Source organism: Notolepis coatsorum, assembly GCF_963971535.1.
Source record: "Notolepis coatsorum genome assembly, chromosome: 3".
NCBI lineage: Eukaryota > Metazoa > Chordata > Actinopteri > Aulopiformes > Paralepididae > Notolepis > Notolepis coatsorum.
The window spans coordinates 174,172,534-174,196,218 of NC_140167.1; the positions used below are offsets into that span (position 1 = coordinate 174,172,534).

General features: G+C 44.0%; 1 protein-coding gene across 1 annotated transcript; it reads left to right on the forward strand.

Moving 5' to 3' along the window:
- The first annotated feature begins 863 nt into the window (after positions 1-863).
- Positions 864-23,453, forward strand: dnajb11 (DnaJ heat shock protein family (Hsp40) member B11). The gene is made up of 10 exons (XM_084309619.1): positions 864-1,020; positions 1,664-1,820; positions 4,765-4,862; positions 5,442-5,574; positions 8,038-8,180; positions 9,967-10,049; positions 12,255-12,312; positions 12,458-12,569; positions 15,730-15,889; positions 20,410-23,453. The coding sequence occupies exons 1-10, from the start codon at positions 947-949 to the stop codon at positions 20,472-20,474; spliced, it is 1,083 nt and encodes a 360-aa protein (XP_084165745.1). The 5' UTR covers positions 864-946; the 3' UTR covers positions 20,475-23,453.
- The last annotated feature ends 232 nt before the right edge of the window (positions 23,454-23,685 follow it).

Sequence of the window (23,685 nt, forward strand, 5' to 3'; positions counted from 1 at the left end):
TAAGTCAGTGATAAAAGTGTCTTTCAAGGATAAGTGAGCTCCTGCACTGATTATTATAGTTCAATATTCATTATTTGATCACCAAAACCCCCCAAAAAGCATAAAAAGACCCCTCCCTGCCCAAAAAGGGCCCTCAAAAATAGCACAGGCCCAGTGCCCTTTTCAGCCTTTGAGCATCTGCCCCTCTAAAGTCCTGTGCACGTCCCTGTATACAGTACTGTTACATTTGTGACATACAAGATATGCAAATATACAGTACTGTTAAACAGATCCTAACAGTAAATATATACGAGGGGGAGGGAACTGTACATTAGGAGGGGGTGGGTGGGTGGGAGGGGGTTTCAGTAGTGTGGTAGTGAAATGGTTAACCGTCTATAGTGTGGTAGTGAAAGGGTTAAAAGCCCAGAAGCTCACACTCAATGTAAATGGTGGAGGAACACATAGACACATGTTTCTAAGAACAGGTTATTGATTAAATGGAATGAAATACAGCGAAGAAATACAGGAAGGGGGGGGGGGGTTGAAAACTTTATTAACAGATTGCAGAATGGGTACAATACAGTACGGCTCAATACACACAATTGTTAAGGGGATGCAGACCAGAAAAATACTTTTGTCTTGTTTACATCAGGGTTCGCCCTTCCCTTAGTGTTGCTCACCCTTGATTTGGGTGTGACAATTATTATAGGAATATTTTATAATTACATTGTATTATTATTTGAACGTTTTCAGATTTTTTTTGTATGTACGAGAAATAAATTACAATTCCATCTGGACTTTTATTTTGACGTTTCTGGATGAACGTCTACCGGAAGTGTGTTTTCGTGTGCTACTGTGTCTAACTTCACGGTTGCCTTGACGGAAGATTAGTGACTGGCAGCAGCAGGAAACCAATCTGCAAAAGCCGGCCGTTCGGTTGGCCTTCTTCAGGAAAACACGGGAATCTATGGCCACCAAAGGGATGAATCTGTGCCATGTATGCTGTTTGCTCCTGTATTGTATTACGGCGGTGCTTGCGGGGTAAGTTGCAAGGGAGTATGAATTTGGCACAACACCGGCAGAGCAGCATCGCCAGCTGGTACACATGTTCCATTGTGATTGGTCTACGCGGCTGAGCCCATTCCCCATGTGTGTGGACCGGACCGGACTGGAGCCGCTCACTTCTAATTGGGGCTGGCCGCCCTGTAGTGCTTATTATTATTATTATTATTATTATTACTAACACGTTTATCAGTAATGTTACTCTAAAGTAACGATGTTCAATATTGCGATCACGAATGTTGTACCTAAACCTAAATTGTATGATGAATAAAAAATGGGGGACCCTGATGTAAACAAGACGAAAGTCTTTCTCTGGTCTGCATCGCCTTAACAATTGTGTGTATTGAGCCGTACTGTATTGTACCCATTCTGCAATCTGTTAATAACATTTTCAATCAATCACTCAATCGTATGGCCACTTCCGGACGACTACCGTGGGGTAAATGAGCTGCATCAGATTCAGCTAGCTGGCTATTATATCCACGGCAGCTAGCTGGTGTAATAATAATTAATTCAGTCAATGTTACACATTTATTTATACTCCCACCATAACGACCCTGTTGGGCTTTTCAAATGTCCCTGGCTGTCGCCAAGACTAACTGTCATCATCCCGTCTCTCTAGGCGAGACTTCTACCAGATCCTGGGGGTGACCAAGGCTGCCACAGTGAGGGACGTCAAGAAGGCGTACAGGAAGCTGGCTCTCCAGTTACACCCCGACAGGAACCAAGAGGACCCAGAAGCTGCGGACAAATTCGCAGACTTGGGAGCAGCTTATGAGGTCGGTGGGCACACGGTTGTGTGTGTGTGTAGGCTACAGTGCGAATGAAGTATTGGTTGTGTGTGTGCGAAACTGTATGTGGAACAACATCCATTATCCCTTTCACTGCCACACTACAGAAGGTTAACACTTGTGATAGTTAACCGGCTGAAAGGGTTAACCCTCTGTGTATTGTCGCAGTGAAAGGGTTAACCGACTGTTGTGTTGTGGCTGTGAAAGGGTTATCCCCTTACGTGCACACCGCAGTCACGTAAGGGGCTATGAAAGGGTTAACCGGCTGTTGTGTTGTGGCAGTGAAAGGGTTAACCGTTTTGGTAGTGCGGCAGTGAACGGGTTATTATTCTGTGTGCGGAAGCGTTCGCGGCACGCGTGAATACCAAACCAGCCGCATTTCTCGGAGACGCTCTCTGATTGACCGACGCATGTTTCTACACTAGTTAAGTTTAGCCACTCTTCGAAGTTTGTTATGGTTAGAGTTTGTGGCAAGTTCTTTCGACGGTTAAGCTTAGGCACTCTTTCGAAGTTGGTTAAAGTTAGTTTGTCTTGGAGCATGGCGATATAACGCCAGGTAGTTTGCAGGCTGTTTGACGTTATCTCACGGAGGAGATACAACTGGGAACGAGGTTAGTTTGACGTGGAAATGGGAAAAGACACAGCTCGTCACGGATTGGGCAAACGCGTCAGTGGCCAATCAGAGAGCGTCTCCGTGAAATGCGGCTGGGTTTGGTATACACGCGTACAACACAAGTCTTTTGAATGTGACCCACGTGACTTGGTTGGTTGTTGTTGGAGACGACACGCGCGCGCCTCGCGATTGGCCACATACGCCGTGTGGCTGCCTCTGGTTGGCTCGCGCGCGTTGGTTGCTGGTATTCTTGAAGTCACGACGTGGAGTAACGGGAGTGGGTTCAGAGATAACACGTCGCTGGGTGTATTTGGAGGACCCAATCCACAGATCACACATTGAAACGTGGGTGGGTAGGTTTGTAGGCAGGTGGGTGGGTGGTTAAGTATTATTATGTACGCAGTATGCATGTATGTACTGTATGTATGTTTGTGTTAACACATATCTTTTGAATGTATTACTGGTATTTCTTAAATAATATGTATATTTTTGTATGTTTCGATTTTACAAAACGGGAAGTTCTCGATAAGCCTCTAGGCTTCTAACTTCTCCTTCACAATATGCTTATGTATTTTATTTTGTATTTTTACTTTGGTTTAACTCTGTGTTAATAAATAAATACAAATACAAAAAATACAACTAGGCGTTTCAAGTATAAACAAGTCATTATCACTCGATCACTTTGATCGCCGGGGTTAAATTCATAATTTACCATCCCTCGCCAGCCCTATTTAACATGGAGAAGTTCCCCTTCTTTGCAGGGCTATAACTTTTTAAATTTTATTGCTAAATTGACATTACTATGGCCCATTCAACGTCCTATATCTATTGTTCAGGGTGTAGCAACGTTATACTTTTTCATTCACATATTCATACTAAAATACAGTCTAAAGTATAAGTATGTTTTTATCGTTTTCTGCAGCTTTCTCCAGAACTTGATTTATAGCCCTAAATGCATTATATTGATGATCAAATACAGTTTGGTAGGAATCTGTGCGAGATAAAAAATGTCAACTGTACGTGCTTCTAGGAGTTACTACGTATGATCTGATGTTGACCGGATGGGGGGGGGGGGTCGTTTATAATTCCGTGGGCAACGTTATATCATTCATCTAGTGTGGGTGATATGATCATTAGAGCAGTTAGTATCGAAGACGTTAACAAATAACGCTGAAACTCACCGTAGCTTCCTCGTAGCGTTGGGAGATGAGCGTGGAACAGAATTTTTTCCATTATGGGATGTCGAAATATCCGATCCATTTCCAGGTTGTATAATAGTATATACGTCCAAATCATGTTGTTTATCGGAGAAATATGATTTCGATCACAGATTTTTGAAATATTGATATCAAAGACGCTGTCCAGCGTCTTCGGCAGAATAAGCATGGCGGGGAAAGGTCGGCGATTAAAGTGTTAATGTGTACAACTGGCTGTGTTGTCGGAAATACTGTTTTTAATCATCTTATGTATATGCAGATGCTTTGATTGTGTTCTCTCCATATAGTGCACTGCTGGCTTACAATAGCATACTTATTATGTTCCCAGTACGGTATATAATGTGACATCCAATACAACGCCAAGAAGAGTAACATTATGATTGTACATTGTAAAGAAGATCGAAAGGCTGAGTTTTTCCTGATTTGGGTAACAATGTTCTTGAAGTGTGTAATGAGATTAAATACCTCTGCCATTGTATTACAGATGATTTGTCTGATGATAAAGATATCCAGAGACAGCGTTGTAAACTATACGCACAGGCAAACGTGGTGATATGTAAATTCTACATGTGCACTTCAGATGTCAAAATACTGTATACTGCTCACCTGTGGGTCAGCTACAGGAAAAACAGCATGCAAAGACTAAATGTGGCTTATAATGATGCTCTACGGCTGTTCTTGCATGTCCCTAGATGGCACAGTGCCAGCCAGCTGTTTGTCAGTGTGTGTGTGTGGGTAATGGCTAATGGGTATACCTACATTTAAGGCACTTGTACGAAACCTTATGTACAGGTTTATGTGTCGGTTAGATGAGTCATTGAACAGTGTTATTGTGGCCTTAATTAATCCTGTCAAAACTAAGTAACACCAGGTTCAACTCTATCTTGTGGCGACCTATATTTTTGATACAGTTTTATATGTTTTGTATTGTATTGTTGTGCTATGTTTTTCTTTTATTAAAACAAAATTATATGGACCTTCCTAAGTGTCTGGAATAAAGTTGAATTGAAAATCGAATTGAATGGAATTATGCTTTGGTGTCTTAAATAGGACTGAATGTAAAGTGTTGTTATTCTCTGGCTGAAAGGTTGTTTGTTTGTAGGTCCTCTCAGATGAGGAGAAAAGGAAGCAGTACGATGCTTATGGAGAAGATGGTCTGAAAGAGGGTCACCATGGTTCCCACAACGATATCTTCTCCAGGTTAGTCTAATGAACACAGGCTATTATAAGGGATATGATCATGGTACGAGGCTATACGGCTTGCAGCATTACAAGAGTTCCTTAAGTGCTATGACTATGTAATGCAGTGGTATTCAATTACTGGTAATACTCATCTCCTACTGAGATACAGGGCTCTTTTCCCCAGGGTTTTCAAACAAGATGGTGCAGAGTCTCACCTAGGGGTTGGTCCGGAGGGAGGCTATGGCCCCCGTCTGGGAGGCAAAACTATTTGCTGTAATTTCCATCAACTTAAAAACACAATTTCAATGAAATGGGAAACACAAGTTATTTATAAGATAAGATATTCCTTTATTGATCCCCTTGAGGAAATCTATAATTATTTAAGTACAGTGTATAAGGTTACACAATAGTTTAACATTGAACATGAAAACACACACACACAGAGGGATAGAGGCCCGGCAATCACATATTAGCCAATGATGCTTCTGTTTCTAAGCTGGTCCCAAGCTTTCACTGCAAAAGTAATGGTACTGTAGTACTCAACAACACTGTCTTGACGAAAATCCATGCCGTCTTACTCTGCGTTCCCGTCTCCAGTTTCTTTGGTGACTTTGGATTCATGTTCGGTGGAAACCGACAGCAGCAGGACAGGAACATCCCCAGAGGAAATGACATCGTGCTCGACCTGGAGGTCACGCTGGAAGAGGTGTACTCTGGGAACTTTGTTGAGGTGAGCATGTGAGACCACTTCTTACCCTACATCCCACACCATCTGTCCATCCTTCTACTTTATTTTTTTGTGGGTAATAATTACAAAGAAAAGTATTTTTCATTCAGTTCATTTAGGGCTCAACATGATGTTAAGAAAGAGGATTTGTACACAGCAGTGTTCTGCAATCCTTGATCTGGTTATCTGCCCAAGATTCTGCCAGTTAATTTACTATATTACTACCTACTATTCTAATATGTCTATACTACTAAAGTATCTACTATGCTAATATGTCTATATTACTATCTATTATGCTGATATGTCTAACTATCTACTATGCTAATATGTTGCATAGTATATCCTTGGGGGCGACAGTAGCTCGGGAGGTAGAGCAGTCGTCTGGCAATCTGGAGGTTTCCGGTTCGATTCCCGCTCCTCCCGGGCAGCGTGTCGATGTGTCCTTGAGCAAGACACTTAACCCATAATTGCTCCTGATGAGCAGGTTGGCACCTTGCATGGTTGCCTCTGCCGTCGGTGTTTGAGTGAATGGGTAAAATGTTAAACAAATTGTAAAGCGCTTTGGATAAAAGCGCTATATATATATATAAAAAAAGCAGCCATATGTCTATACTACTACCTATTATGCTAATATGTCTATACTACTATCTGCTAATATGTCTATACTAAATGGTAAATGGCTGCTTTTTTATATAGCGCTTTTATCCAAAGCGCTTTACAATTTGTTCCTCACATTTGACCCATTCACTCACACATTCACACACCGATGGTGGCGGCAACCATGCAAGGTGCCAACCTGCTCATCGGGAACAATTAGGGGTTAAGTGTCTTGCTCAAGGACACATCGACACGCTGCCCGGGAGGAGCGGGAATCGAACCGGGAACCTCCGGATTGCCAGACGACTGCTTTACCTCCCGAGCTACTGTCGCCCCATACTACCATCTACTATGCTAATATGTCTAATCTATACTACTATGCTAATATGTCTACTCTATAATACTATGCTAATATGTCTATACTACTATCTACTAGAGCTGTGAATCTTCACTGGCCTCACAATTCGATTCGATTACGATTCAGCTGTCCACGAGTCGATTAGATTCTACGATGCATCTCGATGCAGCTCAATAATATATTACATACTCAATTTTATAATCTATATTACTGCACATGGTTACTTTTTCATCAATTAATACAAGCAGTCAGATAAATTAACTTTTATTTAGAAAGTTCTTAAATCAGAATGTCAAAATAAATGTCTACTAGTGTTGCATGATACAGATACTAGAAAGGTATCTCGATACCCAGCTGTTAAAAACGGTTCAATACTCTTTTGGCGGCTAGGTGGTGTAGTGGGCAAGGCGCTCGCCACCAATGCAGGAGCCCAGCTCTCCGCATTGCTATCAATCCAATCCAACTTTATTTATAAAGCGCTTTAACAGCCACAGGGGCACAAAGTGCTGTACAGAGGGACCATACTAAAAACTATAAGCAGCACTAAAAATAGATTAAAAAAAAACAAGAGTAGCAAAACAGAAGAAAACAAAATAGGTAAACATAGGCAGCAATACAAATTTAAATAAATCAGAGTACTTAAAAAAAAATCAGCTTGGCTGGTCGTTCATACTAACACAATTGGCAGTGTTAGGGGTGGGAAAGCTGATGGGTGGGGATCGGACGTTGTGGACAGCGACTCCTACAGGTCGGTTGGTGCGCCTGTGCAGCAGAATCAGGAAGCGACGGGGGCGGCGTGTCCCTCCCACGCAGACCCCCGCCACTGAGAGATTGCGCTGTGCAGGTGAAAAGATGCGACAGCTGCTTCCTCGAGTACCGGAGGGGACACGTGATGTAAGGCTTCGTCCACATTGCAGCCGGCTTGTGGGAGGCATGGCCTAACAGCGTTCAAGACAGGGGAGGGTAGAATTGGACGATACTAAATTGGGATGGGAGAAAAATAGAAAATGAAAAAAAAAAAAAAAAAAAAGTAGATAAAAAAAAAATAAAAACTCTTTTGATTAGTATCAGTATCAATACTTTTAGAATAGCCTGCTGCTGTATTTTCTATGAGTTGAGTGGATGCATGACCGGAGCACTAGCTTTAATAATAATAATAATAATATATTTGATTTGTAGGGCGCGATATGTAATCTATTATGTTCTGTCACTGCATCGATGCAGAATCGTCCACGTCCGCATCGCGATGCATCTTAGAATCGAGAAATGTCCACACCCCTACTATCTACTATGCTAATATGTCTACTACTATGCTAAATTATGTCTATACTACCTACTGTGCTAATACTATACTACCATGCACTCAAGTCGGTAGCATGCAAGTTCAGCACTGTTTGAACAGAACTTGTAAGTCGCTTTGGATAAAAGCGGCAGCTAAATGACTCAATGTAAATGTATGTGTGGGATTTCTTAATGAATTTTTAACCTTTTTCCCCCCTTTCGCTCTGCAGGTCGTACGCAACAAGCCTATAGCCAAAGAGGCCCCTGGCAAGAGGAAATGTAACTGCAGGCAGGAAATGAGAACGACGCAACTCGGACCAGGGCGATTCCAGATGACTCAGGATGTGGTCTGTGATGAATGCCCCAATATAAAGTGAGTCAAGAGAGCCACTCCTCCTTGTCAAGAGGGTCGACATTAGATTAACCTTGTTAGGTTATTAGATACAAGGCTTGAAAATTAACTATCTTAAAAAAAAACAAGAACGTTTACTTCGGATGCTTGTATTTGTCCTTTGGGAGCCGTCAGGGACGATAACAGTGAAGCCTATTGTTTGTGAGCCTGTGGTCTGCTGTTGTTTAGGGAAACTTACATTGAGAGCTGCTCATACTGCAATAAGATAAATTATGTATAAATGAAGTGATTCGCAATCGCTGACATTTCTTCATCACTGACACTCGTATACATGATGCCAGTTTGCGCAGCAGTAGAGTAACGACCTGTGGGAAGCAACACCTACTGTCAGAGCTGAGAGACCGCTAGCTAAGATAGAGATAACGTTCGTGGATATCGCAGGTCTGAATCTCGGATGAATCATAAAGTCCTTGTAGCTGAGTTTTTCAGTGAATCAGTGCAGGTGGGGTAGCGCTCATCTGCAATCTGAGAGAGAGAGAGAGAATTGTGTTTGATCTCTTAGATTGGCTATTTAGCTTGTAACTGAGTCCGTCAACAAACACAGCTGGCTCAACACTATTGGAATTTGGTGAACACGCACACAGTCTAGCTAACCTAACAAGGCCCAAATTATGGATACCGTAATTCCTCTAATAGTAACCGGTATTCAATTAAAAACCGGGTCTCTATTAATGACCGGGTGCGCTGTTGAGCTAAGCAATTATAAGCCGGCCTCCTAATACAAGCCGGGTTTCATGTATATGCTGGCCTGGCTGTGCAGTAAATACCATATAATGGTATGGTGTTAATGTTTACCAAGAGAGTAAGCCTACCTCAGAATTGTATAAAACGAAGTTATTATTATTATACTAGTATTGTGATTGCACTATTTTCCTATTTTACTTTTTTTTACCACCTGTAATTGCACTGTTTACTACCGTATTTCATACAGTACTTGGTTTCAATAAATGAACCCAGTACATTTTACTGGGTTCAAACTGACACAAAATGTTGATTTATTCATTATGATCTGTTTGAAAATTTTAAATATAGGCCTCTCTCTTATACATGCCTCCTCCTAATACAAGCCTGGTATCCGCTACAGTTGAAACAAATACAAGCCGGGGTTACTATTAGAGGAATTACGGTATTTCAACTTTTCTATTTCGGAAGGCATCGGTTATACTCCTTTTTTTCTTTATGCAATCTGCCTTTTCCCAATTTCAATTAAATTTCAATCTTCTTTATTGAGTATCAGAATATGATCATAGATAATGTCTATCTGAGTCTATATAATGTGTAAACTTTTTTTTATAATGGGACGATCAGGACGATTACAAATATTTCTTGGTACGGTGGTGGAGAAGGTTAGTTTGGAGCTCTGCGATAGATTTACTTTCCACAGGCACAGTTCTGTCATCACATCTTGAAGGGTCTGTGGTGAAGGATAGTGATGGTGTTGACTGTGTTTTGTCATCACATCATGAAGGGTCTGTGGTGAAGGATAGTGATGGTGTTGACTGTGTTTTGTCATCACATCATGAAGGGTCTGTGGTGAAGGATTAGTGATGGTGTTGACTGTGTTTTGTCATCACATCATGAAGGGTCTGTGGTGAAGGATAGTGATGGTGTTGACTGTGTTTTGTCATCACATCATGAAGGGTCTGTGGTGAAGGATAGTGATGGTGTTGACTGTGTTTTGTCATCACATCATGAAGGGTCTGTGGTGAAGGATGATAGTTATGGTGTTGACTGTTATAACCCACAGGCTGGTGAACGAGGAGAGGACCCTGGAGGTGGAGATTGAGCAGGGAGTGAGGGATGAGATGGAGTACCCTTTCATCGGAGAAGGTAAGACGGCTCCAGGCCACTGGCGTAACTTTGTTGTCAGTGGTGGAGGGGACACATTTGGGGGCGTGGTCAGTGGCGGAGTGGTGCTACATATAGTTGTATGGTCGCGGGGGGGGGGGGGTCCCCCTTTTCGTAGATAAAAAAAATCAGTTGTGCAAGTAAATTTTGGTGAGTTGTTTCTATATACAATTCACTTATGACAACTCATAATGCAGCGCGAGTCTCGGAACGTGCGTAGTGTGAGAGAGAGAGAGAGAGAGAGAGAATCTACAATGTATAAAACAACAGCCTAGAGGCTTTTAAATACAGACAGACAGATATTTCACAGACGCCAAGCAATGCTGTTGCATTTCATGGCAATCTCGTTCAGTTTCACACCAACTTTAAGGGGAGGGGTGTTATGTAGCCTATTTGAGCACACCTGGGCTGTTGTTATGCAAAGACAGCTGTGGTCGGTACTTAGCGCCGGATGCTCACGGCTACTTGACTGTGCATGACAATGGCTCAGAGATGGACAAGCAGCCGTTTTCCGTGTGGTCCTATCACGTCGCGTCACCGTTTATTATCGTGCAGGGGACAATAACTGCATTCTGAAAACATGCCGGGGAGATGTCCCATGTGTGTCCCCCCCTTAGTTACGCCCCTGCTCCAGGCCTATTTATTCTGATGCAACAATTATTTCCTCATCGATTCATCTGTCAATTCTTTTATCCATGAGTAGATGAATTCAAACAAATAGAACGTTAGAATAAAGCCCACCATTGGTACTTTAAAGGGGATATGCATTGCTATTCCTTGCACTATTTGGGAAACTTTACACAATGCCTGTGAGTCTATGGAACACATCTGTAAGGTTTTTTTCAAAAACAATTCATTGTTTTATATTTCTAATCAAGTACTCGGAAGCATAATTTTTCTCCCTTTGGAATTCAGGCTGTTATTGGATGGGCTCCACCCATAAGAGCTTTGAGTGACAGTCACCCACACAGTCTGCACTGGCACAGAGAGAGATTGAGGGGGAGACTAATTAATTTTGCCGCAGGGGCATAATCCCACGGGACAATGCATTGGTAACTTGTTTCAAATGACAATATATACCTCTGTGATTATTATTGTATGGATCGGAATACGGGCGTGCGCGTGGGAGCATGCACAAAGATATTTTGACAGTGATAAGCTAGTGCTCCCGACTGCGAGGGAGAGATAGAGAGATGGAGAGGGAGAGAGAGAGGGACACACGGAGCATTTACACACAACCTGTGTAAATGCTCTGTGTGTGTGTGTGTGAGCGAAGACCCATCCCCGCGGCACACACATTTTTACACACACTCCTGCGTGCGGGGACCGCGCGGTCCCTCTCCCTCTCTCTCTCTATCTCTCCCTCTCTCTCGCTCGCTCGTTCTCTGCCTCTCTGTCAAAACCAGTTTGAGGAAGTGTCTGGTTACACTATGCGCTACAACCATAAAGGGGGCGTTACTGCAAATCAGTACCTTATTCACGTCAGCAATACAGTCAAATCAGAACGGCTTAGTTGAGTGAGGGAAGATCTTGTGAACTCGAGACTAGACTGATGAGTCAATATGATAATCAACGACACAGACCACATTGATATAATCCCCAATTGCTAGGAAACTATGCTAAACACTGGAAAAGGCCATTTATAATGTATAATTTATTTTTACTCTCCCCACATACAGATGGATTCCACACAGATTTATGTGAAATGTAAATTCAAAATAACCTAATTTGATTACTGTTAAATTGACAAAATGCTGCCCGGCATACCTGGATTACCTACCGGGAAAATCCCCCGGGCCCCAGACCATCAGGGGCCCCATACTACCAGAGAGCCCCAGGATTCTTGTGTAATTGCATCATTTCACTAATTTCAATTGGAATATGTGCCAAATGCAAGCATACTGTTTAAAGTGCAGGCCCTAGAAATGACTATTACAGGGCTGTTTTCTTTAAGAAATATATAATTTCTTCCCAGGGGAGCATGCTCCCAGACCCCCTAGTTATGTCTGTCTCCTGAGGGACGGAGGCGCCCCCTAGTGGCTTAATCTGGCCATGCTTCCTGCGGATATAAAAATCGATCAATTTGCACGATCAACGTAGTGAATGACGTCAACTACATGCTGCAGCCTCGCTTAAAAGTCACTTCCCCTTCTCCTCCCTTCCTCCTTCTCTCCGGTTTCTCCACAGGGGAGCCTCACATCGACGGAGAGCCGGGAGATCTTCGCTTCCGCATCAAAGTTTTAAAGTATGAACTCCTCTCACTTAATTTGGAAGCGTATATTTGTCTCCAGTTTGCATTCGGCGACGAGACCTTGGATGAATAAGTCGCTGAGGTAACGGCACGCGTGTGAGATTGTAACGTTGGACGACGTGTCTTTGTGTTCTTTCAGACATCCGGTGTTCGAGCGGCGGAGCGACGACCTGTACACCAACGTCACCATCTCCCTGGTGGAGGCGCTGGTCGGCTTCCAGATGGAGATCACACATCTGGATGGACACCAGGTGCGTAGAGAGAGAGAGAGAGATAAATAGAAAGAGAGAGACACAGAGAGAGAGACACAGAGAGAGAGAGAGAGAGCCTAATCTCTCCCGACCTTGCATGGTCGCCTCCACCATCGGTGAATGTGAGGACAAAAATTGTAAAAGCACTTTCGATGGGGCGCCCTCGTGGCTCGGAACGTTATTATATAGTTTTAATGTTTTTTTTCCAGGTCAATTTGTCAAAATAATACCTGTTTGGAAATTTGCTCCCAAGGTTTTGGGAGATTGAGTGGCTGTGACAGGACTGGGGTTGACGCCCATCTTAACTGGGAATCCCTGTTCAACGTGAGGTTAACAATCTTAACCGATCGTCCTGCTGTATTCCTTTATCTGTAATTAATTAGTCTCCCCAGTTAGTAGCTAGATTAATACATTTAGTGGAGGTGGCAATCATCTGGATAAAATCATCGCTTTATCCGTCTAATTCAGATGAGGCTATCAGCCATTTTGAGCCTCTCTTGGTCCATATATGGGCATATTTGTGTGTTGTGATACAAGGGATTCTGGCACCAAGAGGATTCCTCCTTTTTAACTGGGCATGCTCCTCCTCCGTAGACCAGACTGTCTCATTTAACAAGGCTAATGTTTTTTTCTTTCCTCTGACGTGGAGTGATACTGACGTCTGAAAAGGAATTAGACTCATAGCAGTGGGTATATGCTCATTATACCACAGCTACGAACCAATCAGATTGCTTTATTTGAGCTACCCGTTTAATAAATGTTTTTTTAATCCCATGTTATCTGGTCCGAGTCTTTAAAAGGGTGGTTCTTGGATTTTTCTGTTGAGCCTCACTTCTTGTTGGTTTTATGTTCCTAATCTTTTAGCCTTACTTTCCAGACAAAATAGAATATGAAAACAAACATAATTTGATCACAAACAACAGTCTTATCCAAACAAAAACAGAAACCTAGGCAGGGATTCAATAGGTGACAGTGAGACACTGGAGATTATTTAAATGTTTGTTTGTTTGTTTGTTTGTTTGTTTGTTTATTTGTCAGGGACAATGCAAAATAAAACGCTGTAGCAGGTTACAATAACAGGATACATTGCATATAGGATTTCTAGCAAAGGCTAATTTGCGAACTCCTGTCCCTGGTTGCGTCTATGCCAAATACAACGCAGTTCGGTTTCCGGGTTCCTCTGATTGGCCATGACGCCCACGTGACCCTGCGCTAGCACGCCCCCTTATCCACGCCTGCCGCTATGCCGCGCCAAGCTCCTCTGTGTGTTGCAGCGCGCGGCAGAGCGGCAGAGGTCCCTGTGTGTTCTCAACTTCCTCAATTTATACGCATGGAAGTATTGACTACGCCGCAACGAATCATTAAAAAAATATACCGTTAACTGGAATATGTTGTTTCTTTACACATATGTTGGATTATGTAATTGGTTTGTCATGACAAACCAATAAAATCGCTACAGAGCTTTCATATTTGCTATGAGTGGCGACGACTTGACTTTCACTTTCGTATTTCGCTTTCATCTTGTTTAATCAGCCGCTTCTAAAGTCGCTGTCTAAGCCTGTTTCCGCCTCCGCGTGCTAAAGTTCTGGTAAGTTTAAAGTGCTAAGTGCTTTATAATATTGTATTTTATAATATTGTCGTGCATCACGCGCAACGCCACTCTGAGTCAAGAGCTCTGTCATTGAAGTGGGTGGTGTTACCAACAGCGTTCACCCTGATGTACAACGCAGTAGCGATTTTATTGGTTTGTCATGACAAACCAATTACATACTCCAACATATGTGTAAAGAAACAACATATTCCAGTTAATGGTATATTTTTTTAATGATTCGTTACGGCATAGTCAATACTTCCATGCGTATAAATTGAGGAAGTTGAGAACACACGGGGACCTCTGCCGCGCGCTGCAACACACAGAGGAGCTTGGCGCGGCGTAGCGGCAGGCGTTGATAAGGGGCCGTGTTAGCGCGGGGTCACGTGGGCGTCGTGGCCAATCAGAGGAACCTGGAAACCGAACTGCGTTGTATTTGGCATAGACGTGTCCCGCGTTAGACTTTCCTACTTAAAAGTGGTCATTACACATCATCATTACCAAAAAGTACATAAGTTAAAATAAGCACATAATTAATAGTGACATACTTTACATGATCAAACAATAATTTCGATAATTACATCAGAGTAGTCATTTTGTGTTGCGTATGTGTGCATGTGTGTGTGTTCCCTGCTTCATGGCAATATATGTGTATTTGCACAGCACATGTTTATAGGTGTGTGTGCTGTAGTTACAGCTATACTTGCCTGTGCTTAACTGACCCGAGCGTAAATGTTTTGATTATAAAAACGATGGAAGTAACAGCTGCAGGCCGGTAAATGATCATCATCAGTACGGGGCGACAGTGGCTCGGGGGGTATTATTCGATTCCCGCTCCTCCCGGCCAGCGCATTGAAGTGTCCTTGAGCAAGACACTTAACCCCTAACTACTCCCGATGAGCAGGTCGGCACCTCGCACGGTCGCCTCCGCTGTCTGTGTGTGAGTGAATGGGTGGCGCAGTGGGCAAGGCGCTCGCCACTAATGCAGGAGATGCTGGGTTCGAGCCCAGCTCTCTGCATTGCTACCAGCTTGGCTGGTCGTTCATACTAATACAATTGGCAGTATTAGGGGGTGGGAAGCTGGTGGGTGGGGATCGAACGTTGTGGACAGCGACTCCTACAGGTCGGTTGGTACGCCTACGCAGCAGAATCAGGAAGCAACGAAGGCGCCGTGTCCCTCCCACGCAGACCCTCGCTGCTGAGAGATCTCGCTGTTCAGGTGAAAAGATGCGACGGCTGCCTCCTCGTGTACCGGAGGGGACACGTGATGCAAGGCTTTGTCCACATTGCAGCCGACCTGTGGGAGGCATGGCCTAACAACGTTCGAGACAGGGGAGGGTAGAATTGGACAATACGAAAATTGGGATGGGAGAAAAATAGAAAATGGGAGAAAAAGTAGATATAAAAAAAAAGGAAAAGAAATTGTAAAGCGCTTTGGATAAAAGCCGCTATATAAATGCACCTTTTACCATTTATTAGTATTAATTTACTATTGTGGAGAAGGGTCACGATAAGTGTGGTGAGTGTCCGGTGAGCTGACCCGCCGGCTGCCTCTGTGCCCCCCCACAGGTCCACGTAGTGAGGGACAAGATCACCAAGCCGGGCGCGCGGCTGTGGAAGAAGGGCGAGGGGCTGCCCAACTTCGACAACATCAACATCCGCGGCTCCCTCATCATCACCTTTGACGTGGATTTCCCCCAGACACAGCTGGACGACCAGCAGAAAGACGGTGAGTTCCCCCAGACACAGCTGGAGCAGAGAGACGGTGAGTTCCCCCAGACACAGCTGGAGCAGAGAGACGGTGAGTTCCCCCAGACATAGCTGGAGCAGAGAGACTGTGAGTTCCCCCAGACACAGCTGGAGTTCCCCCAGACACAGCTGGAGCAGAGAGACGGTGAGTTCCCCCAGTCACAGCTGGAGTTCCCCCAGACACAGCTGGAGCAGAGAGACGGTGAGTTCCCCCAGACACAGCTGGAGTTCCCCCAGACACAGCTGGAGCAGAGAGACGGTGAGTTCCCCCAGTCACAGCTGGATCAGAGAGACTGTGAGTTCCCCCAGTCACAGCTGGATCAGAGAGACGGTGAGTTCCCCCAGACACAGCTGTAGTTCCCCCAGACACAGCTGTAGTTCCCCCAGACACAGCTGTAGTTCCCCCAGACACAGCTGTAGTTCCCCCAGACACAGCTGGACGACCAGCAGAGAGACGGTGAGTTCCCCCAGACACAGCTGGATCAGAGAGACGGTGAGTTCCCCCAGTCACAGCTGGATCAGAGAGACGGTGAGTTCCCCCAGTCACAGCTGTAGTTCCCCCAGACACAGCTGGAGTTCCCCCAGACACAGCTGGAGTTCCCCCAGACACAGCTGGAGCAGAGAGACGGTGAGTTCCCCCAGTCACAGCTGGAGTTCCCCCAGACACAGCTGGAGCAGAGAGACGGTGAGTTCCCCCAGACACAGCTGGAGTTCCCCCAGACACAGCTGGAGCAGAGAGACGGTGAGTTCCCCCAGTCACAGCTGGATCAGAGAGACGGTGAGTTCCCCCAGTCACAGCTGGATCAGAGAGACGGTGAGTTCCCCCAGACACAGCTGTAGTTCCCCCAGACACAGCTGTAGTTCCCCCAGACACAGCTGTAGTTCCCCCAGACACAGCTGTAGTTCCCCCAGACACAGCTGGACGACCAGCAGAGAGACGGTGAGTTCCCCCAGACACAGCTGGATCAGAGAGACGGTGAGTTCCCCCAGTCACAGCTGGATCAGAGAGACGGTGAGTTCCCCCAGTCACAGCTGTAGTTCCCCCAGACACAGCTGGAGTTCCCCCAGACACAGCTGGAGTTCCCCCAGACACAGCTGGACGACCAGCAGAGAGACGCTGAGTTCCCCCAGACACAGCTCCCTGAAGGGAGAGGGCACTGGGGGAAGAAGGCAGGGGGTCCGGAAGCGAAAGATGAGATTTTTTTTTATATTAGATTTGATTTAGATTCAAATGTATTGTCATCATACAGCACAAGTACAACGAAAATAAGCGTGGCATCCAACCAGAGTGCAAATGTAGCAGTGTGATAGTGATATACAATGTACAGGTGATTTAAACTGGGTATAAAATATATAAATTAGTTCTACAGAGTAATAGTCCTAATAGGATGTATGTACAGAGTTGTAGTATTGTACAGTGATACAGGTATAAAGACACTGGTAGTAACTAGTAAGTCATACTGGCCAGCAGCGTAACTACTAAGCGTAGGTAAGGGATATGAACAGATGGATGGATTAGATACAGTATCTACAGATGTGTAAAAAGGAGTATATGCAGGTAAGAATAAATATATATTCAGTATATACAACATTATTGTACATGCTATCATACAGAGTTAAATGGGTTATATGCAGGTGTATAGAAGTATACTATATGCAGGTATATTCAGACCGATATATATATATGCAGTAAATATAAATATGTGTATACAGTGTATACTGTACTAATAGTGCACTATTGTACATGCTATAATACAGAGTTATATGGGTAGACTATAGTATGAGGTAGGTAGTTATGATTAGTGAAGGGATGAGAATCGGACACATGCACTTCATGTTGGTGTTGACACCCTTTTGTCTTCAGGAGGAGATTAAAGTAATTTTTTTATAATTGTTTCAAACATTAAACAAAAGTAGAAGCTTTGGCTTTAAAATGGATACTTTTATCTTTCCCTTCCGCCAACAAAAGTTAGTTCCCTGTTGCCAAGCAATAAACATTCCCGCTTCCTTCCAATGCCTATTCAACATTCATGAATGACAGCTCAACAAGGCGGAGTGATACAGTTGAAGTTATACGCCCCCTGATGGAATGACTCATCCAATCACAATGCTTGGTTGCATAAAATTATTAAATTGGCCCTTTTTACAGTGGACATTTTGCCGTGTGATAGATGGGTAAACAGGTACCGAACCGAAACACGTCGGTACTGCCGAGTATCGATTCAAGTGAGATACAGAAGACATTTTTTAATTTCTTTTACCTTTTTTTATTTTCATGTCAACGTTCACACGCACAATATATGCTTACCTAGGATTTGACTTGATTCAACAACAAAGCAGTTGGGGCAATGGCAAGCCGAAAACGGTTGAAATTGTAGTTATTTGAAGTTTGGATTTTTTTTTTACGACTGAGGTAGGTAAATTAAATTTTTTGAGACTAAAGTACCGAAAAAAGGTACCGTTGGGTACCGGTACCTGTGAATCGATACCGGTACCCAACGGTACCTTTTTTCGGTACTTTAGTCTCAAAAAATGTAATTTACCTACCTCAGTCGTAAAAAAAAAAACGTATCGGTTCAAATGTGAAAGGTACCCATCCCTAGTAAACACAGCTGTAACTAATAACATTAACATTGGATCTGCCGCGTGTGCCGGTGCCAGGGGCCTGGTGTTGTGCATGCTGGCTATGGCTCCCTGGCACACCTAAATGGAATGGACCCATTATTAATGTTGAGTCAGTGAGTGTGTACAGCAGTGCTACTCACCCAGGGTGCCAGCCAGAACAGGAATAATACAGCATTCATGATTTAATGTCTTTCAGCTAAGGTTGCAAAATGGGGCGGAAACTTTCCGGTAAATTCTCAGACTGTTAACCCAATTTTAATAATAATCTTTGGGGGGGAAATACACATAATAAGTTGAATTCCAACCCTGCCCTGTGCATTCAATGTGCAGTGCACTCCATTACATGTACAGGGAATCTCCAGAATCACATTTAATAGGAATTCAGTAAAATTGCAACCCTCTGCAGGCACAGATCACTCTTCCATCACCTGCACAGAGCACTCTTCCATCACCTGCACAGAACACTTCCATCACCTGCACAGAGCACTCTTCCATCACCTATATAGAGCACTCTTTGTTCACCTATACAGAGCACTCTTCCATCACATGCACAGAGCACTCTTTGTTCACCTATACAGAGCACTCTTCCATCACCTGCACAGAGCACTCTTCCATCACCTGCACAGATCACTCTTCCATCACCTATACAGATCACTCTTCCATCACCTGCACAGAGCACTCTTCCATCACCTGCACAGAGCACTCTTCCATCACCTGCACAGAGCACACTTCCATCACCTGCACAGAGCACTCTTCCATCACCTGCACAGAGCACTCTTCCATCACCTGCACAGAGCACTCTTCCATCACCTGCACAGAGCACTCTTCCATCACCTGCACAGAGCACTCTTCCATCACCTGCACAGAGCACACTTCCATCACCTGCACAGATCACTCTTCCATCACCTGCACAGATCACTCTTCCACCACCTGCACAGATCACTCTTCCACCACCTGCACAGAGCACTCTTTGTTCACCTATACAGAGCACTCTTCCATCACCTGCACAGAGCACTCTTCCATCACCTGCACAGATCACTCTTCCATCACCTGCACAGATCACTCTTCCATCACCTGCACAGATCACCCTTCCACCACCTGCACAGAGCACTCTTCCATCACCTGCACAGATAACTCTTCCGTCACCTATACAGAGCACTCTTCCACCACCTGCACAGAGCACTCTTCCACCACCTGCACAGATCACTCTTCCATCACCTATACAGAGCACTCTTCCATCACCTGCACAGAGCACTCTTCCACCACCTGTACAGATGATTTTGGGGGATTGTACCATGATGTTTGTCGATGTAAACGTGTAATCGTCAGCTAGCTAACATGACGTTATGGCTTCAAAAGTTAGCGATGAGGTAGAGCTGTCCCCAAAGCCTGTTTTTGGGCTTCGAACTTCGCCAGGGTTTTTCGAACGGATGTTCGAACTTTTTTTTTAATCATGCAAAAAATGTGCTCCTAACTTTTTTGTCTGGTTCAGTATTGTCGAGTCTTGACTGTAGGCACATAGCGCACATTTACGCCCTACGATGAGGTTAACTAACGTTATTTTAAATTGACAAACATCATATGTGTAATACATGGCACAATTCAAACGGGATAAAAAAGTAGATTTGTCTTGTTGTCGAGATAAGGTCCCATGGTGGACAGTGGCAGGGGAGCGACCTCACCTATTTAAATCGACTCGATTCCTTGGACAGAAATGAGCAGGAAATGGTTAAGGGAGACGCATTGGCTTGTAGTATCTGGTATTGGTGATACTGAAGTGGCAATTCTGGTGTGTTACCCTGTCCATACCTGTACCAAGGGGGTCAATAAAGGAATATCTTATCTTAATCACCAATGTTTTGTGTGTGTGTGTAGGTGTCCGGAGTCTTCTGAAGCAGGCGTCGATACAGAAGGTTTACAACGGACTACAAGGATACTGACGCACAGACAGACAACAAAGCCTGGACTGAGTTCTCTCACACAACAAATATTATACACAAACTGTCAATCAACAGGAGCGTGCTCAAGGGATAGGGGGTGTATTTATTATTTTCAGATTGCTCTCAGGACGGCTCAAATTGTGTTTTCACCTCTTTTCTTTTAAACCTTCTACCTTCCGCTAACAGTGGCATACCGGCTCTTGTTTTATTTTGAAGTGTAATAATGAGAAAGGTTGCCATATATTTGTTGTTCTACTTTTTCGTTTTCTTTTGCCCCAACCTTTTTATTACCACTCTTTTATTTTATTTTTATGACTATTTTATTACTCAAACCCCCTTATTTGGCTCAGAGTTTAGAGTCCGTTGCATTGGCACAACTCTTCCCCTCCGGAGCACAGAGGACCTGCTATAACGACAACAAATCGTGGAAGAGGAGCGACACACAAGGACCGCTCTTGTGGACTATTTCCCCCCCAACCTCAGCAGGACCGGAAGACTCCTCCCCACATTGGTCTTTTAATTGGAGTTTTAAGAATGTACTGCCAACAACTTCACCATTTGCGAGTGCTAAAACAACCCCCCCGCACTCTGGTTTCCTTGCTTGGGTTTCTGTTCAGTAACAATAGGACACTGTAAATAGCTAAGAACAAAGTAAAAAAAGAAAATGTATTTTTTTCCTTTTTCTTTTTCTAATTTATGTTTAGTTGGCATTTCCTGTTTCTTTTTGTTTTGGCGTTCTTCGGCGAGCGTTGTGTCTTCTCCAGAGAGTAGATCTCATCTTCACCTGACAGTGGAGTGTCATCTCTACAGCGGGACTGGACTTTTAACACGCGTCTGTCCCCCGGTCCAGTGGACGTTTGGTTTCACACACCTCCAGCTCTCTGCGCTCTTTTTAAACCCCCCTCTCCCTGTCTCTGTCTCCCTGTCTCCATCTAGGCTGCTTGTCCTCACTGCTGGTCAGTAACATGGGTCTCAGTCCCAGTCCCTTCACTCTACAGTAAACAGGGAAATATATTTCCGTCCCCACTTTGTCCAATCAGGACGCGGAGAGAGAACTCCACTCTGCAAGAATGGTCTGACAAAAATGAGAAATAAAAACGAGTTTTAAGCAAATGTGTCCTTGAAACAAGTAAAATTGGACTGCCAGTCCAGTAAGCAAATTTGGCTTGGCAAGACTTCTTGAAATAAGTAAAGGTTCCCTTGATTGGATAAAGTGGGAACGGGAATGCTATTTTCCGTTTACTGCAGAGCGGAGGGACTGGGAGACCCATGTTACAGTCAGTCCACACACTGTACCAGTGATGGCTGTCGGAAGGTAGAGCTATTTAACACTTATTTTAACAAAGAAGATACCACTTACAGCGTCTTTAAGACCATAATACAGAGGCAACTCTTGGGTTGCTAGACTGGGATCCGTTTTGTGAATGTTATGGTAGATGAAATCTGCCCCGTTAAACCCGTTATTCGTCTGCAATGCTGCCTTCCTCAGAGCATGGCGAGGGGAACACCCCTCCGTTTAATAAGTCACATATTTCATACCTACAGTCTGGATTTTCCCAAAGCCAAACACCTGGGAACTAAGAATCACTTTTGTGACATTGAAATGTGACGGTAAAGATTAAATTAATCTTTTTTTTTTTTGATCCACTTTTTCTCCCATTTTTCCATATTTTCTCCCATCCCAATTTCGTATCATCCAATTCAACCCTCCCCTGTCACGAACGCTGTTTCTTGCCTCCCACAAGCCGGCTGCAATGTGGACTAAGTCATACATAGCACAAGTCCCCTCCGGTACTTGAGGTAACAGCAGTCGCATCTTTTCACCTGCGCAGCTCGATCTCTCAGTGTCGAGGAGTAACGCGTGGGAGGCTCACGCTGCCCCCGACACTTCCTGATTCTACTGCGCAGGCGCACCAACCGACTTGTAGGAGTCGCTTGTTCACAACGTTCGATCCCCACCCTTCAGTTTTTCCCTCCCCGTAATACGGCCAATGTGTATTACTGCGGACGACCAGCCAAACTGAAAAACAATGTGGAGAGCTGGATTCGAACACGCGAATCCTAGCGTCTCTACACTGGTGGCGAGTGCCTTGCCCACTACACCACCTAGCCGCCCTAAGATTAAATTAATCTTTCTCTCGTCATGTTTAACTCATGCATGTGGTGCTGGGCCTCAAAAAACAAGAGGTTTACTTCATTAATGTAAAATGTGTTCGCACTCCAGTCAATTTGTTTTTACTCCTTGCCGTTGAGCTCCAGCTCTGGCTTCTGCAAGTAACCATTAAATCTGAAATAATTCGCACAAATTGACTCAATTGTGTGACGAATCTTCTTTAATGAGGTAAACGTGAAGATGTAAAATCTGGAGCTCTTCCATAGACAATGAGTCGGAGGCCGATTGTTTGTGTTTTAATCATAGTGCTGTTTTGGTGGCGTTGTGATTTAGCTCTGAGCCAGAAAACGTGCTCCCATCTCCAGAGGATCTCCCTGGCTGCTCTCACCCTTACGATCATCCCTATGTACCGGATCCAGATTCTACACCTTAGTGACTCATCCGTTTTGTGTGGCGGGTTCATTTGGCCAATCGGCAATGTTGGACATCGTCATCATTTTCACCTAAAAACATGTTTATAAATGTAACCCCCAGCTAAAGCCCTGTGGAGATGCATTTTACTTTTACATTTATTTATTTTTTCTAATCATCGATTTTCAAAGATTTCCACAACCAGGGCGTAGACAACAATATGCCATAATGACATCAAAGGTTCAAGTCTTCATTTTATTTAATTTTCTTTCCATGACAGTTGTGAATTTTCACATATGATCGGAGTCTCCTAGACTAGGAATAAGATATATGAAATCTAAAAATGTATTCCCCATAATTGTGAATTTACTGTAACTGGCCGTTTTTACAGGGTGTTAGAGGGAAGGTGTACTTTTTGACTGACAATTTGATTAAAAGGTTTCTATGAATACTGACTTGGTGTCATGTGATGAATTCATCAGCAGGGGGCGTCAGAGCTTTGTTTTAATTTATTTAACTAGGTAAATCTCAGAGATTAAGGCAACATCAAAACAGAAGTTACAGACACTAACATAACTACAAAATAGAAGCACAGAAGAGTATCATACAAACATTTTGAAATGCAGGCGTCAGCAGCATGGGGGGGGGGGGGGGGGGGGTAGGGGCAGGGTAAGACATAAATAGGCA

Coding starts and splice junctions, on each gene's coding strand:
- dnajb11 (XM_084309619.1), top strand. CDS start 947: ATGGCCACCAAAGGGATGAATCTGTGCCATGTATGCTGTTTGCTCCTG. Junction 12,313..12,457: donor TTCCGCATCAAAGTTTTAAA/GTATGAACTCCT, acceptor GTGTTCTTTCAG/ACATCCGGTGTTCGAGCGGC. Junction 12,570..15,729: donor CACATCTGGATGGACACCAG/GTGCGTAGAGAG, acceptor GCCCCCCCACAG/GTCCACGTAGTGAGGGACAA.